Source organism: Schistocerca americana, chromosome 2 (genome assembly GCF_021461395.2).
Source record: "Schistocerca americana isolate TAMUIC-IGC-003095 chromosome 2, iqSchAmer2.1, whole genome shotgun sequence".
Classification (NCBI taxonomy): domain Eukaryota; kingdom Metazoa; phylum Arthropoda; class Insecta; order Orthoptera; family Acrididae; genus Schistocerca; species Schistocerca americana.
In genome coordinates this window covers 730,448,282-730,465,223 of record NC_060120.1, presented here as the reverse complement: position 1 = coordinate 730,465,223, position 16,942 = coordinate 730,448,282, and the positions used below count along the sequence as shown (strand labels likewise).

Genomic DNA, 16,942 nt, shown 5'->3' with positions numbered 1-16,942 from the left:
AATCCCTACCGCAAATCATTTTCCTGACGATGACATGCAGAAATTCTAAAACAAGATACAAAAAACACAGGAGAATCTGGAAAATCTAAGCAGTCACTTAACCTTTCTGAACATCTGAAAGCATGGCTATGAACCATCAAATACGAAACAACCTAGGAGACTCATTAGAGAGAACATATTCAAGAAAAATCTGCTGACGTTGCAGAATAAATATGTAATAAGCCTTTTGTAATGAGTAATACATAACTATGACGTTAGCCGCTGAAGAAATAACCAACTGAGGTACTGTAAAGAACCATAACTATAGCCACCATACTCTCCACCCACTCTGAGCCTCTCCCTTCCCCCAATAAGACACACACACACACAGCACAAACAACCGCATGCAGCCACCACACCACAGGCAAAAGACAACAGGTAAATGCACTGCATTAGTTAATAGTACAACACATATTGAACACACGCTTATAATAACGCAACCACGAAAAAGCGACTTGTACGAAGTGAAATGCGCGGGTCAATATCCAGAAAAGGACCGCGTGGTTTGTACAGGACAAACAAATACATTTCCGTTCTGGCACATATGTGAAGTTCGAAGTGCGCCAACGAGAAATTGTTAAAACCCAGACTAAATTTTGCATCAAAAAATTGTTTTTCATTTAAAAATAAGAGGTTGACACCAAAACAGTAGTATGGAAAAAGGTTCACTTCTGGTGTGCAGCCACCTGAATTTGACATCTGTTTCTAATTTTTCGACCGCATACCGAACAGCCATCATAAAAGGGAGCCGAAATATTGACGTTCCAGCTCTCGCTCCGTCCTTTTAAACTTGCAGACTGCACCAGTGTGCATGAGTCCACAGATACACAGGCATCCGAGATGTTCATTGGTGGCAAATAAATACGCATATTCATGAATTAGATTCGTTGTTGCGTGTTCGATACACACTAGGATGTCGATGTATTCTCTGTGAGATGCACTGTGGTGATTTCTTTGCAAGTTTATTACAGAATGTGCCGAATTCCTTGACCTTGAGATACTGAAGCCGCTATTCATATTAATTAAATTGGCAACATTTCATCCAGTGATGGTTTGGAAAGGTCAACATGATCGGAAAGAGTCATCGAGTCTCAAATCAGCATTCCAAAACTACGTACTTGCACTGTTAGAATATGACGGACGACCGTTGAAAGTCTCCAGAAACGCTGACCCATTGGAAAATCTGCCATGTTACTTACACTACAACATGGTTTCAATTCTCGTAGTGCAATCCGATGAATAGTTTTATTTACGAGTAGAAATAAAGGTTAAAGTTACTTGTTTGTCTGTAGTGCAATATGCAGAGGTTCTTCTTGGCGAAGCGCTTGTGGTATGTAGTTCAAGGTCCATGTAATTAATTATTGAGGACACATAATTAAAATAAAACTAAAAGCATTTAAAACCAACACGGGTTTTTAATTTGCAGCATGTTAACGGAGAAATTAAAAAACGGTATGGAAGCAGATTGCTTAATTGTACATAGGAGTTTCAGTATTATTGGCTCCGGCTATTGCGGCAGCAATCGAAACAAAAAGTACGAACACGTTTTTTACAATAGTAAGCGTTGGAAAATAATTCATTTTAATCAGGTTTCTTGCGATCTACCTACAGGTGTATAAACCACGTAGAAACAAATTAACTGTTTGCTCTTTTGAAGGAACTGAACGATCTCAAACGCATGAAATTAGAACCACACGTAAAGTTAACAGAAAGAAAAAAGAAAGGAATGGCTACTAATTTATATTTAAAAGACCCGTTTGGTGTGGGAACGGAAATATGTAAAAAAAGAAAAAACAATTTAGTTAACACATTTGCTCAGAAAGTTTTATTTCAGCGGTCATGCGGATGCCAGACGCAAGAAGCGATTTCAAGTTGTACAGTTTGCCGAAATAATGAACTGGACTACTAACTTTAGAGATATTTTAAATATCACAACCCAGAAAAAGAGTTCGTTAGTTCACTAAGGGAACAGTTCATCGACGTTGATTTGTTTGGCTACGCTGTTGATCACTTCTAGTGCAACTTCTGATAGCGTTTGTTCGATGGTTTCCTTGATGAACTTCCATAAGTCCAGCTGATGCCCAGTGGTGTCACGAACAGCGTCACCTAAAACGAAACAGTGATAAACTCGTTACATCGTCGTTATCTACATTAAAGATATTGGAATGTAAGAGTTTTCTTATGGCCTGTATTCTCAAGAAATCAGTAGGGTCAGATCAATCCCTCGTTCGTCTGATACTTGAAGTAAACCGTTCATTAACTACTATTGTCTCGAAACCATCCTGTGCAGATAAAAATTTTCAGCTAGTGGCCGAGAATGGGTGACTTACGTAAGAAGGGACTATCCACTACGTTCATAACTTCTAATATTCACAGATGTTCTCTCGTCGATACTCAACTAATATATTCATTTTAAAAACTTTAAATATGTAGTATCGGTGTTCCGGTAATTTCCAAGAATGATTGCATCTCGAAGCCGCGGGGTCCAAACGATACGTATCGAACGTGCGATCCTAAATCGATCACGCGACTCTGGTGGCGGGCGTTATGATAAATTATTTTTGATCGTCATTTTTGTCGGTTTTCCGTCGTTCCCTTAGTTGCTCTAAGTTACACACCTCCGCGAATTAATGGCGTAATTACAAGTATTTTTGTAACGCTGTTCTTTTGTCGCTGCTGTAATGACCACCGTAAACATACTCATAACGCCCGCCGCCAGAGTCGCGCGATCGATTTAGGATCGCACGTTCGACATGTATCGTTTGGACCCGGCGACTTGGAGAGGCAATAATTCTTGGGAAATTACCGGTGTTACAAAATAATATTTATTGAAGAGGTCGTAGTGAACCGACTTTCGGCTTTCTAGGCCATCGACAGATAACTTAATATCAAGCAGACAGTACACACAACTTCAGCGAGAGTTCATAGCTGTAAAAAGACTGTCACAAGTATGTGACATTTTACGACTACACATCGCGAGGAAGCTAAGATAGACTACATCAGATATATCCAAAACGAATAGATATAGGGAGATGCAGCTTTTGGCAAGGTATAGCGGATATATGGCGTATTTCTTGACGTTCGCAAGTCTTTTTCTATCTTTTATAGTCCCCGAATTACACCAACGACTTTGTTTCTTGCTGACGGAACTTGTGCTTTTCTCTGTGGCATTTGGAAAAGCTCTTAAGAGAACTTCAACAACATTATGCGACTTGATCATACAGTGTCAAGATAACAACGCCGCCGACCACTGTACCGCCGTCACGACAAGATGTTCCAGAAGCGTCTGCCCTGTTATACCAAACGTAAGCGAACGCCTAACTCAGGTGTAGTTTTTGTGTTTGTCTCTGCGGTTGAAGCTCATTCGGCTTTGTCCTGCTATTGTAGCACTGAAGTGACTTCCTCGCAAAGCTACTGAGCCATTGACAAAGTACAGGAGAGTCAAAAAACCGAATATTGTTCATGGCGAATGTCGCCAAACTAGTAGGGCAGTGGTGCGGTTGTATACTGAAGAGTATCCACGTCGTGCCAAGAACTCACGATCTGCCTGTGTAAACATTCTTTTCAAAAAGCAGTAGAAATGGAAGGGTGCAGAACAAAATATATCAACTAAAAAGAAGAGCAAATAATGAAAGGAATAAAACTAACATTTTAGCAGTAGTAACGCACAATACACATGTCACTAAGAGGCATCTCGGAAACAGGAGACGGATCAACCAAACGAGAGTTCTGCTTACACACCATCACTTCCATCCTCTTCACATTTCGCTGCATTTACTGAGTCATGCCAACGGCTTCCAAAACTGTTTACAGGTTTGCGAATGTTATCTACGAAATGCGCAAACTGATGCGGCATATTTACGTACATTTTTTTTAAGGAACAAGCATCGGGTACAAATCACGGGCAAGTCAGTCTTCACAATACGCACTAATCGACAGTGTAAATCCACGCTACCGCAGAGAATTGGATAAAAACAACGCTCTTTGTCTATCAACATTTGTTGCGTGTTTTTCAGGATTCACGTAATTCGTCCCTGCTTTATTGATGGGAATCTAAATACGCTCCAATATCTGGAGCTGCTGCTGCAGCAGTTATTGGAAGACATTCGATTAGACGTAAGGCAACAAGTGTGGTACCAACATGAGGCATGTCCCTCACATTCCACACCTGTAATGACAGACAGTCTTGAGAGAACATGGGTCTGTAGACTCTCAAAACGAAACACATCTATACTTTTTATTACGGCGAAAATTAAAACAAGATGACTAATAGCAAACAAAGACGATCCTTGAAGGCCCGAAATGCCTTGTAAAACGGATCGTCCCTGCAGTTAACTCCAGATGAAGTTCAGAGTGTAGTATTGTTTCTCCAGAGCCACTTTATAGCTTTTAGCACTGCACAAGGCCAACATTTTGAGTACTTGGTATCACATCCGTGATAATACATACACGAACCATATCACCCAAGTTACAGGTTTGCTAACATTTGGTGTAACGGGGCAGACGTTTGAAGAACCTCTTCTCCTAAAAACGGGAGAGTGGCTTGCAGCGTTTTTGTATTGATACTATTTGTTCAAGTCCCGTACATGTCATGTCGCTGAAGTTCTCTTAGAGGTTTCTTTCAAATGCCACAAAAAATGTTTATAGTTCCATTATAGAGAAACAAAGTCGGTGTCGTGATTCGCCTACTATAACCGATAAAAAATGACTTGCGAACTACACGAAATTTGGCATATTGTCCCCTGCAACATTAGCGAAAACCGGAGCTCAATATATTTATTCATTCTGAAAGTATTTGGGGTAACCTTAACGTTTCATGCGGTCAGCAAAAAGATGAATATCCCTAGCAGAAAGCCAGCGCCAGTGCCAGAGGGACACTGCGTATTTCTTACGCTGGTTTTCTGAATGGTTTGATGCGGCACGCCACGAATTCCTCTCTCTTGCCAACCTTTTCATGTCAGTGTAGCACTAGCAACCTGTGTTGGCAGTTATTTGCAGAATGCATACCAATCTCCGTCTTTCTCTAGAGTTTTTGCCCTCTACTACTCCCTCTGGTACCATGCAAGGTATTCCCTGATATCTTATCAGAGCCCTTTTTATCGTGTCCCTGCTTCTTGTCAGTGCTTTCTATGTATTTCTTTCCTCTCCGATTCTGCAGAGAACTTCCTCGTTCCTTACCTTATAGTCCGCCTGATCTTCAACGTTCTTCTCATATGCTTCGATTCTCTTCTTTCCGGTATTCCCATAGTCGATATTTCACTACTACACAATGCTGTGCTCCAAACGTACGTTCTCAGAAATTTCTTCCTCAAATTAAGACCTATGTTTGGTAGTAGTACACTTCTCTTGGTCATGAATGCCTTCCTCGCTAGTGCTACTCTGATTTTTATGCCCTCCATGCTCCGTCCGTCGTGTATTACTTTGCTGCCGATGTGAAGTTTCTCACTGTTCTCATTGCTGCTACTTCTCATTACTTTCGTCTATCTTCGATTTAATCTCAAGCCATATTCTGTACCAATCAGACGTTTATTCCATTCAACAGGTGCTGTTATTCTTCTTCACTCTCACTGAGGATAGTATCGTCATCAGCAAATCTTACCACTGAAATCCTTCATCCTTGAATTTTAATCCCGCACTTGATTCTTTCTCTTACTTCCGCCATTGCTTCTTCGATTTGTAGATTGTACAGTACGGGCGGAAGGCCGCCTTACACTCTTATTAATCTGAGCACTTCATTCCTGATCATCCAGTCTCATTGTTCTTCTTTGATTGTAGTATGTACTGTATATAACCCCTTTTTCCTTATGGATCAATCATATTTGTCTTAGCATTTCGAACCTCTTGCATCTACATTGCGAACGCTTTTTCTAGACCGACAAATCTTATGAGCGTGTGTTTATTTTTCTTCATTCTTGCGACCTTTATCAAAAGCAACATCAGATCCGCTTAACTGGTGCCTTTATATTTCCTAAAGCGAAACTGATCCTCGTCTAACGGATCCTCAATTTTCTTTTCCATTGGTCTGAGTATTATTCTTGTCGGCAGCTTGGCTGCATTAGCTATTAAGCTGAGAGTGTGACAGTGCTCGCACTTATCGGCGTTTGTTATCTTCGGTATTGTGTGGATGATAGTTTTCCGAAAGTCTGATCGTACGTTGCCAGTCTCATATATTCTGTACACCAACTTGAATAATCGTCTGGTTGCCACTCACCCAATGGTTTTAGGTATTTTGATGGAGTATTTTCGATCCCTTCTGCCTTATTTGATCTCAAGTCTACCATAGCTCTTCTGAATTCTGACTCTAATACTGGATCCCCAATGTCTTCTGTGTTGACGTCAGTGTCTTCTTCTATCGCAACATCAGATAATTCTTCCTCTTCACAGGTGGCTTCATTGTACTCTTTCCATTTTTCCGCTCTCGGGTAGGAATTCCCATTGCGCTCTTAATGTTACCACCCTAGCTTTTAAATTCACCGAAGCTTGTTTTCTGTGTGCTGAGTCGGTCCTTCTGATAATTATTTCTTTTTCGATTCCTTCGCGTTTTTCATGCACCCATTTCGCCTTAACTTCTCTGTAACTCGTCGACTAACTGAAGTACTTCTTCTGTTACCCATGATTTCTTCGCAACTACCTTCCTTGTGTCTATGTTTTTCTTTCCAACCTCTGTGACTGCCCTTTTTAGAGATGTCCATTCCTCTTCCGTTGTACTGCCTACTGAGCTATTCATTGTATCAGAGAACATCAAGCGTATCTCTTCATTCCTTAGTACTTTCATATCCCACTTCCTGCTGAGTAGTCTCTTAAACTTCATGCTACCCGTTAGTGTATTTTAAGAGTGGAAAAAAAAGTTAAACTATGAGAGGTAAAATCACTTATAGTCGTATCATATTAATGTAAAATAAAAGCACAGCGGAAACATAATACAGATCATCAATGATTTTCTTATTTACTGCAACTGAAGACAATGGATGGATTGACAGTAAAAGAAATAAACTAAGATGCAATTTTTGGGATAGAGATGAGAGGAACTTCTAGTCAGATGAATCAATGGTAAATGGGCCAAAGAAGTTCTTTGACGGACTCGAAATGGCAACTTCGTGGAAGGCGTTTTAGGAAGTAAATAAGAGCATCAGGGCTGCTTATAACTGAAATTCGTAACACAATGAAAGCCCAGAGGAGGCATTTATTCAGCAGCAGATGTCAAATGGCTGATGCTGTTGACAATTAGGGTGATGCTTGAATTTATCACAAAGTAGATAAAAAAACACTAAGCTATCCTAAGATTCCATTCTGTTTACGGCACCACCTTTAATACACACACTTCATTATGATATTACCATGACTCACTAAGTTGTTTATATTTAGAGCTTCCAGCACACGGGCAATTAAGAGACGTGAGCACGTCCTGAACTTACCAATTACTAGTTCACCATTGATGAGCCCATTAACACAAGCTTTCAACTGCTTCACTATGAGCTTAATCTTCAGTTGTTTGAAATTGAAGTACCTCCCTCCATCTCTTTTCTCCAGATCCCCTTTGAGTACAAATTCTGAACAGTTCTCAGCTGTAACAGAAAAAGAACATGGTTCACCATTGGTCGTTTCTAAAACGTTTCTAAAATGTTTAACTATTAACAGCCTACGTATACAATCGCCTCGTAAAGGATTGCTGTATAAATATCAGAAATTCGGGTTTTGACATCTTGGGCTGTCGGGTGTTCTGCCGGATATCAGCGTCGTACTTGCACGATATTTCGGTCACGTAGCTCGAGACCTTCATCAGGTGCGACCTGAGACTGCTCCTCGAGTGGACCTGGTCCAGTATTTATGCCTATGGACTTCCCCCTCCACCAACGGCTGCAGGCGCTTCCTCTGTGGTCCGCGCCCATTCCCTGTGACCTGCTGGAGCGTTGCTGCTCCGTTTTCCGTCCGCTGCGGTTCTAGGTGTTCCCTCTGCGGTCCGCGCCCACCAAACGCGCTCCTGGGGGATTCATCTACGGTCTGGGGTACCAGGCGTTCCCCCTGCGGTCCGCGCCCGCTCACCACGACCTGTTGGAGCGTTGCCGCTCCGTTTTTCATCTGCTGCGGCTCTGGATGTTCCCTCTGCGGTCCGCGCCCACCAGTCCCAATTCTGGGTGTTCCATCTTCGGTCTGGTGCTCCTGGCAGTCCGTCAGGGGCTCGTTTACCATCTCCATGTCTCTGGTTCTTCTGTTTGTGTAGTGTTGCATCTGGCCCCGTTGCTCCTTTAACAATTCCAGAGCCGGATCCCAGGCTCTGCTTAGCTGGTACCCTGTGTCACGATTCATAAGATCGTCAGCCATTTTAATCTCAATCGATTCTCTTATGACACTGTCCCAAAATCTGGGTGTTTGTGCTAGAATCTTGGTATCCTCATACTTCATGGCATGATCTAGCTCTAGACAGTGTTCAGCAATGGCTGACTTAGTCACCTGTCTTAATCTAGTGTGCCTCTGATGTTCTTTGCACCTGATCTCCACAGTTCTTGTCGTCTGGCCAATGTAGGACATGCCACATTGACAAGGTATATTGTAAATCCCTGGTTTTCGTAACCCCAGGTCGTCTTTGACACTCCCCAGCAGTCCCCCGATCTTGTTGGATGGACAGAAAACACACTTGATATTGTGTTTACGCAGGATCCTACTGATTCTGGCAGAAATAGAGCCAGCATAGGGCAGATATGCCACCTTCCTTGCTTCATCTTGGTCTTCTTCAGGAACCTGTGGTATAGTGGCTGGTCGGAGTGCCCTCTCAATTTGTCTGTCCATGTATCCATTCTTGGAGAAAACTGTTTTGAGACGTTCTATCTCTATGGGTAGATTCTCTTGGTCTGATAGGGCACGTGCTCTGTGGACCAAAGTCTTCAGAACCCCATTCTTCTGTGCAGGGTGGTGACAACTGCTGGCCTGCAGATATAAATCAGTGTGTGTAGGTTTTCGGTACACACTGTGGCCAATTGATCCATCTGCTTTCCTCTGGACTAGTACATCCAGAAATGACAGCTGGCCATTTTTCTCCAGTTCCATGGTGAACTTGATATTAGGGTGGCATGAGTTAAGATGTTCAAGAAACTCATTGAGCCTGTCCATCCCATGTGGCCAGATCACGAAGGTGTCATCCACATACCTAAAGAAGCATGTGGGTTTAAATGTGGCTGTCTCCAATGCCCTCTCCTCAAAACTCTCCATAAACATGTTGGCAACCACAGGGGACAGTGGGCTGCCCATAGCTACACCTTCAGTTTGCTCGTAATATTGGTTTCTGTACAGGAAATACGTGGATGTCAGTGTATGACTGAACAGGTCCAACAGAGCACCATCAAATTTCTCTGCAATCAGTTCTAGTGAGTCCTTCAGTGGGACCCTGGTGAACAGCGATACCACATCAAAACTAACCATGATGTCCGAATCTGTGATGTGCAGTTGCTTGAGGCGTTGCAGGAAATCTTCTGAGTTGCGGATGTGGTGAATACATTTCCCCACATATGGAGCCAGGAGACCTTTCAGGTACTTGGCTGTTGTGTACGTAGGTGCCCCAATATTACTGACAATAGGACGTAGGGGCACACCCTTCTTGTGTATTTTAGGCAGACCATACAGTCTGGGTGGCACTGGCGCTTTTTCCCGTAGTTGTCTGATGATCTTATCGGGCATCCCTGTTTCCTTCAAGAGAGCACTAGTCTTCTTGGCCACCTTGTCCGTGGGGTCACACTCCAGAATTCTGTATGCAGGGTCCTCCAGAAGTTGGCGTACTTTCTCATCATAATCCACTCGCTGCAAGATGACAGTGGAGTTCCCTTTGTCTGCTGGCAGTACCACAATGCTGTTGTCTTCCACCTAATGTGGCAGAGGAAGTCCGCCGAGAGACCTGCAGGGCCCTCACCAAGGCCAGGCCGCCGAAATCGAACATCACAACCGAGGAGAGGCTTGCACTCAAGAAACTACGGGAAGACAACAGCATTGTGGTACTGCCAGCAGACAAAGGGAACTCCACTGTCATCTTGCAGCGAGTGGATTATGATGAGAAAGTACGCCAACTTCTGGAGGACCCTGCATACAGAATTCTGGAGTGTGACCCCACGGACAAGGTGGCCAAGAAGACTAGTGCTCTCTTGAAGGAAACAGGGATGCCCGATAAGATCATCAGACAACTACGGGAAAAAGCGCCAGTGCCACCCAGACTGTATGGTCTGCCTAAAATACACAAGAAGGGTGTGCCCCTACGTCCTATTGTCAGTAATATTGGGGCACCTACGTACACAACAGCCAAGTACCTGAAAGGTCTCCTGGCTCCATATGTGGGGAAATGTATTCACCACATCCGCAACTCAGAAGATTTCCTGCAACGCCTCAAGCAACTGCACATCACAGATTCGGACATCATGGTTAGTTTTGATGTGGTATCGCTGTTCACCAGGGTCCCACTGAAGGACTCACTAGAACTGATTGCAGAGAAATTTGATGGTGCTCTGTTGGACCTGTTCAGTCATACACTGACATCCACGTATTTCCTGTACAGAAACCAATATTACGAGCAAACTGAAGGTGTAGCTATGGGCAGCCCACTGTCCCCTGTGGTTGCCAACATGTTTATGGAGAGTTTTGAGGAGAGGGCATTGGAGACAGCCACATTTAAACCCACATGCTTCTTTAGGTATGTGGATGACACCTTCGTGATCTGGCCACATGGGATGGACAGGCTCAATGAGTTTCTTGAACATCTTAACTCATGCCACCCTAATATCAAGTTCACCATGGAACTGGAGAAAAATGGCCAGCTGTCATTTCTGGATGTACTAGTCCAGAGGAAAGCAGATGGATCAATTGGCCACAGTGTGTACCGAAAACCTACACACACTGATTTATATCTGCAGGCCAGCAGTTGTCACCACCCTGCACAGAAGAATGGGGTTCTGAAGACTTTGGTCCACAGAGCACGTGCCCTATCAGACCAAGAGAATCTACCCATAGAGATAGAACGTCTCAAAACAGTTTTCTCCAAGAATGGATACATGGACAGACAAATTGAGAGGGCACTCCGACCAGCCACTATACCACAGGTTCCTGAAGAAGACCAAGATGAAGCAAGGAAGGTGGCATATCTGCCCTATGCTGGCTCTATTTCTGCCAGAATCAGTAGGATCCTGCGTAAACACAATATCAAGTGTGTTTTCTGTCCATCCAACAAGATCGGGGGACTGCTGTGGAGTGTCAAAGACGACCTGGGGTTACGAAAACCAGGGATTTACAATATACCTTGTCAATGTGGCATGTCCTACATTGGCCAGACGACAAGAACTGTGGAGATCAGGTGCAAAGAACATCAGAGGCACACTAGATTAAGACAGGTGACTAAGTCAGCCATTGCTGAACACTGTCTAGAGCTAGATCATGCCATGAAGTATGAGGATACCAAGATTCTAGCACAAACACCCAGATTTTGGGACAGTGTCATAAGAGAATCGATTGAGATTAAAATGGCTGACGATCTTATGAATCGTGACACAGGGTACCAGCTAAGCAGAGCCTGGGATCCGGCTCTGGAATTGTTAAAGGAGCAACGGGGCCAGATGCAACACTACACAAACAGAAGAACCAGAGACATGGAGATGGTAAACGAGCCCCTGACGGACTGCCAGGAGCACCAGACCGAAGATGGAACACCCAGAATTGGGACTGGTGGGCGCGGACCGCAGAGGGAACATCCAGAGCCGCAGCAGATGAAAAACGGAGCGGCAACGCTCCAACAGGTCGTGGTGAGCGGGCGCGGACCGCAGGGGGAACGCCTGGTACCCCAGACCGTAGATGAATCCCCCAGGAGCGCGTTTGGTGGGCGCGGACCGCAGAGGGAACACCTAGAACCGCAGCGGACGGAAAACGGAGCAGCAACGCTCCAGCAGGTCACAGGGAATGGGCGCGGACCACAGAGGAAGCGCCTGCAGCCGTTGGTGGAGGGGGAAGTCCATAGGCATAAATACTGGACCAGGTCCACTCGAGGAGCAGTCTCAGGTCGCACCTGATGAAGGTCTCGAGCTACGTGACCGAAATATCGTGCAAGTACGACGCTGATATCCGGCAGAACACCCGACAACCCAAGATGTCATTAGATCGCCGGGAAAGCCTGAAGAGTTACAATTCGGGTTTTGTTTTGTTTGTTTTTCTGACCTGCTCGATTAACAGCACATTCTATGCTGCTACCGATTAAAATTAGACAAGGACCGATATGAATAATAAAATTTTTCTTATTCTGGATCTACAGTATAGTAGCAAAAATACATGGCTAAATTTTAGGTGGTTTGACGGTACTCTGAGTGCGAAATTTAGCACACAGAGGTGTCATATCTGACAGTTCGGTATCGAGTCGAAATCAACTTAGATGACCAACGCAGATACGTACGCAAACTACCACCGTTGCAAATGTTTCAAAATCATTTTTCGTTTTATGCATTGGCAACAAGAGTACGTAGTGCGGGCATATGTCAGAATTCGGACGTATGTATGGCTGTTGGCTGTGTGAAAGCTTACTATCTCTAGAGCCATTATTAAGAATAAATGGATTGTAATCGCACGCACTGATATTATACTGTAAGGTACCACCACCTAACAGTAAAGCTTGTAAGCAATTAACTGCATACTCTGTTGTGTTTTCCATAATATCTTTTAATGACAAAGACGTTTAGTACCTAAATTATATAGTACGTAAGACTAGCAATTAAATGGTATTGTCAAAACGTGCAGTTAATGAGAGATTAATGGCTGTACGGAAATAGATATTACAACAGTTACACGGTTTACCACAGGACAAAGAACGCAATACTATCCCACCTTTTCGTTAGCCTATATTTGTGATTTTTCGACATGGAAAAAGCGTTCGACAATGAAAAATGGTGCAATATGTTCGAAATTCTGAGAAAATAGGGGTAAGCTACAGGGAGAGACGGCTCATATACAATATGTCAAACAGCCAAGAGAGAATAATAAGAGTGGACGACCAAGAACGAAGTGCTCATATTAACAAGGAAGTAATACAAGGATGTAGTCTTTCGCCCTCTGTTCAATCTGTACATCGAGGAAGCAATAATGGAAAAAAGGAAAGGTTCAGGTGAAAGAATATCAATGATATAATTTGCTGATAACATTGCTATTCTGAGTGAAAGTGAAGAAGAACTACATGATCTGCTGAATGGAATGAACAGTCTAATGAGAACAGAGCATAGATTGAGAGTAAATCGAAGAAATACGAAGGTAATGAAAAGTTGTAAAATGAGAAAAGCGAGAAACTTAATATCAGGATTGTTGATCACGAAGTAGATGAAGTTAAGGAATTCTGCTACCTAGGTAGTCAAATAACAAGCGATGGACAGAGCAAGGAGGACATCTAAAGCAGACTAGTAATGGCAAAAAGGGCATTTGTGGCCATGAAAAGTCTACTAATATCAAATATCAGGTTTAATTTGAGGAAAATATTTCTGAGAATGTATGTCTGGAGTACAGCATTGTATGGTAGTCAAACATGGACTGTGGGAAACACAGAGTGTTGGAACAAAGCAGGTACTGGTCCAATCAGCATTGTTGCCATATGTATCCAAGATGGCGGAGATGACGTCATTCTACGTGGCGGCTTGTAAACTTGGCAACAGGGCATGACGTCACCCATGATGGCGGCCATGACGTCATTCAAGATGGCGGATTTTGCCGAGAAGTTGAATTTTGGTGGGAATGTGCCATGCCCCCTTCCCAAGAAATACGGCGGGAAGTTCAAATTCCAACAGGTTAATGCATCAAACCTAAGAAAATTGAGGAAAGATGATCAATTGGCCTACCACCACTAACCTAAGTCACCCTACCACCACATCTTTCTAGGGACCGATGGGAAAAAGACTCAGCCTGCACTGAGTTGGTGAAGAAAGAAACAATTTATTTAGGGATGGAGTATATTTGTCACAGTGATACAAAACACATGCTCTGACATGCCACACAGCATACAGACCTGCAAACTACTCCTAAATAACTCATCTATAATGACACCACCAGAGAGCGCCACTGTGAACTTGGAATGGATTTTGCGAATGCCACGCCCACCTGGACTTGAAATAGTTAAAGTCTCCCCCATGATCCTCAGCTGACTCCCACGTTCCCTTACCAATCCATGATGTCGGGCCAATGTACACTAACATGCACTAACGTGTGCTAACGTGCACTAACGTGTACTAATGTGTACAGTGCATGACATCATGCAAGATGATGGGGGGAAATAGCAGGAAAACGACTCTGCCTATGATTGACATAAGTTTTTATTTTGCAAGCAATGTCTCCACCATGAGATCTAGACTACAACTGACCTAGTACACATTACTGCCACCAGAGGGTCCTGTCATCCCTCCTGTGTCCTAATCCCAGATGGTGGTCTGTAGGGGGAAAATGACGTGAAAATGACTCAGGCTGCACTGACCTGCTTGGGAGAGTAACAAAGGAGTGCACTCTATTTATTTTCGAACATTTTATTTAGAGATGGAGTATATTTATCACACTGACACAAAACACTCGCCCTGATGTCCTTGGGGGTCACAATAGACAGTCTGCAGACATGCAAACAACTCCTAATTTACTGAAATAAATTCGGAACAGACATACAGACTGCCCCTAAATAATGAAGCACAGTGATGTGTAGACACGCTCAGTACTTGTAAACTGTCCAAATAACGCATAGCACAGCCTACAGACTGGCCCACAAAGTAATGCAATCAACACGCACATGCACCGTCCACAACCCCCTGTCCACTAGACCACACAGGAGGTTAGCAGCAACCCCCACCAAGTGATGCCACCATCAGCTGTCAAACGACACACAGAATCCTGTTAAGGTCCTGTACACATGAAGCGGTGGCGCCCCTATCATACTTGACACCAGAGAAATTCCTACCAAAATACATGGTCACCTAGACACAGGTGCTGGTGTGACCGGACAGGTATGCACGTGCTGTCATAGTCACGAGGCACCACCAGACACATGTGAAAGTTGCATGTATTTTCAGATATACGGCCACTGCTATACTGATATCGCAGAACTCATGGGCGCAGCCCCGATATGTGAGACACCTCTGGGCAGCACGTGTCTTTACCGTTGATGACAGAGTAGCACAGGGCGCGTTTCTCCTAGCATGACTTGACACACCTGTTTAACCATGCTTAACAGCCCCGCAGAAAGTCCGCATGGTGACTCGCCATCTAAAAGGTTCTCAATCTTATATTCATGTCACGTGACTATATAAAAAACAAGAACTCAGTCGAACTTGTGGAAATTGTATACTGTCCCAGAAATAGTTACTCCTCGCTTTCTTGATGTTTCAGCTTGTATTCACGAAAATTCTTGTCCTAACAGAAACCTGTTTACGAAAATAGCGTCGAATGCACTCTCCCCAGCGCTCCTCATGAGGTACCCACTGCATAACGTGTTACCCTTCCTGCTCTCAACGTACACATATGTTCTCACCGCTACGTAAAGGCTCCTATATCCCAGCACAAAGGATGTGAATGAATCGAGCATTATGACTGGCTGTTATCGAATTTACCCGACGAATTGCTGATGCCACCGGTATCTTTCTGCAGATGAGACTTTCAGTGGTACAATTATTTTGCACAGTTCGCTAAAGGGCATTGACAGTTAAACACATGTTATCCATAGATCATCAATTACGTACAAGATACACAATGATATTGGAAGCCAGGAACATATTTATTAGTGTAACTACAATTATACATTACTATTTCTGCTACAGTCTGACACCGATCGATGTACTTTCCCGTAAAAAGTCTCTCGCAGTTATCGATGTGCTTAATCTATACGTACCTCACAACAGGACACACACTCATCCTCTCTAGTCATGCCACAACATCAACCACAATAACTTTACAATGCAATATATACACATTTTACACAACATAAGCTGCAGTAACTTTACAATGCAAAATATACACATAACAGTGCAGTTATCTTTTATATCTGTAGAGCACAAGAAAACATTATGGCATACCTACACTCACATTGGCTATATGTCACGGTGCTCCTCAGCCCTACGGAAGCACCGTCTGCCTTTTCTTTCTTTCTACAGACGAGGCTTTCAGCGGCAATCAACAATCTTACACTTATCGCCAAATTGCTACGACAACTAAACCTCGCAAAGTGCCATACGTATCGTCAAATATGAAAATACTCAATTACACTGCTCTTCCACTGATGACAGGAGCTTGAATACAAGAACACAAGTATTTTCGCATGGTTTGCCATAATATTATATCATTTTCGCGGTACTTATCGACATCTAGGACCCAAAAATAGCCTCCCGATCGCTCATGCAACATAATTCCGAAGGTATAGACTGGTAATTATTTCTCTGCAGACCCGAAACTTTAGCTAGGTGGAGTGTGCTCTAGACCACTGAGTAACTAGAGACATATGGATGAAAAATGATATTTCCACCCACGAATACCGATCTCGCTTATGTAACGGATTCCAAATCATCCATATAATTTACAAGCCAACTAAAGTGATTCTCATGTCTAGAGAACAAGCGAACGTCTCTTTCACCTGCTAGGTGCATGCCCCACAGTCGATATTCTCTCAACTAAATAAAGGCGTGAAATCTGCAGAAGCAGTCAACCGAACAATTTACATGGGAGGGAATAACGATCCAACACACACACACATCCATATTCATTCTCAAATTTCCACTTGATCACAAAAGCTATCCAACACATACTAAGTATTAGTTTGCTATTCGGTCGTCTAGAGTATGGCAAAGTTAACGCAGGTACATCCCTACACTCCAACAAGCCTTTGCATTCGGACGGATGTTGCCGTTAAGGGGAAACGTGAAACATTCCC

General features: G+C 43.4%; 1 protein-coding gene across 1 annotated transcript in view; it reads right to left on the bottom strand.

The window, feature by feature from the left end:
* Window positions 1-1,841: 1,841 nt before the first annotated feature.
* Window positions 1,842-16,942, bottom strand: part of LOC124596539 — a 74,274-nt gene continuing 59,173 nt past the window's right edge. Inside the window, exons 5-6 of the mRNA XM_047135715.1 lie at window positions 7,455-7,604; window positions 1,842-2,145 (exon numbers count right to left, since the gene is read on the bottom strand). Of these exons, the coding sequence (XP_046991671.1) occupies window positions 2,000-2,145; window positions 7,455-7,604 (296 nt within the window). The 3' untranslated portion in view covers window positions 1,842-1,999. The remainder of the gene's footprint in view (window positions 2,146-7,454; window positions 7,605-16,942) is intronic.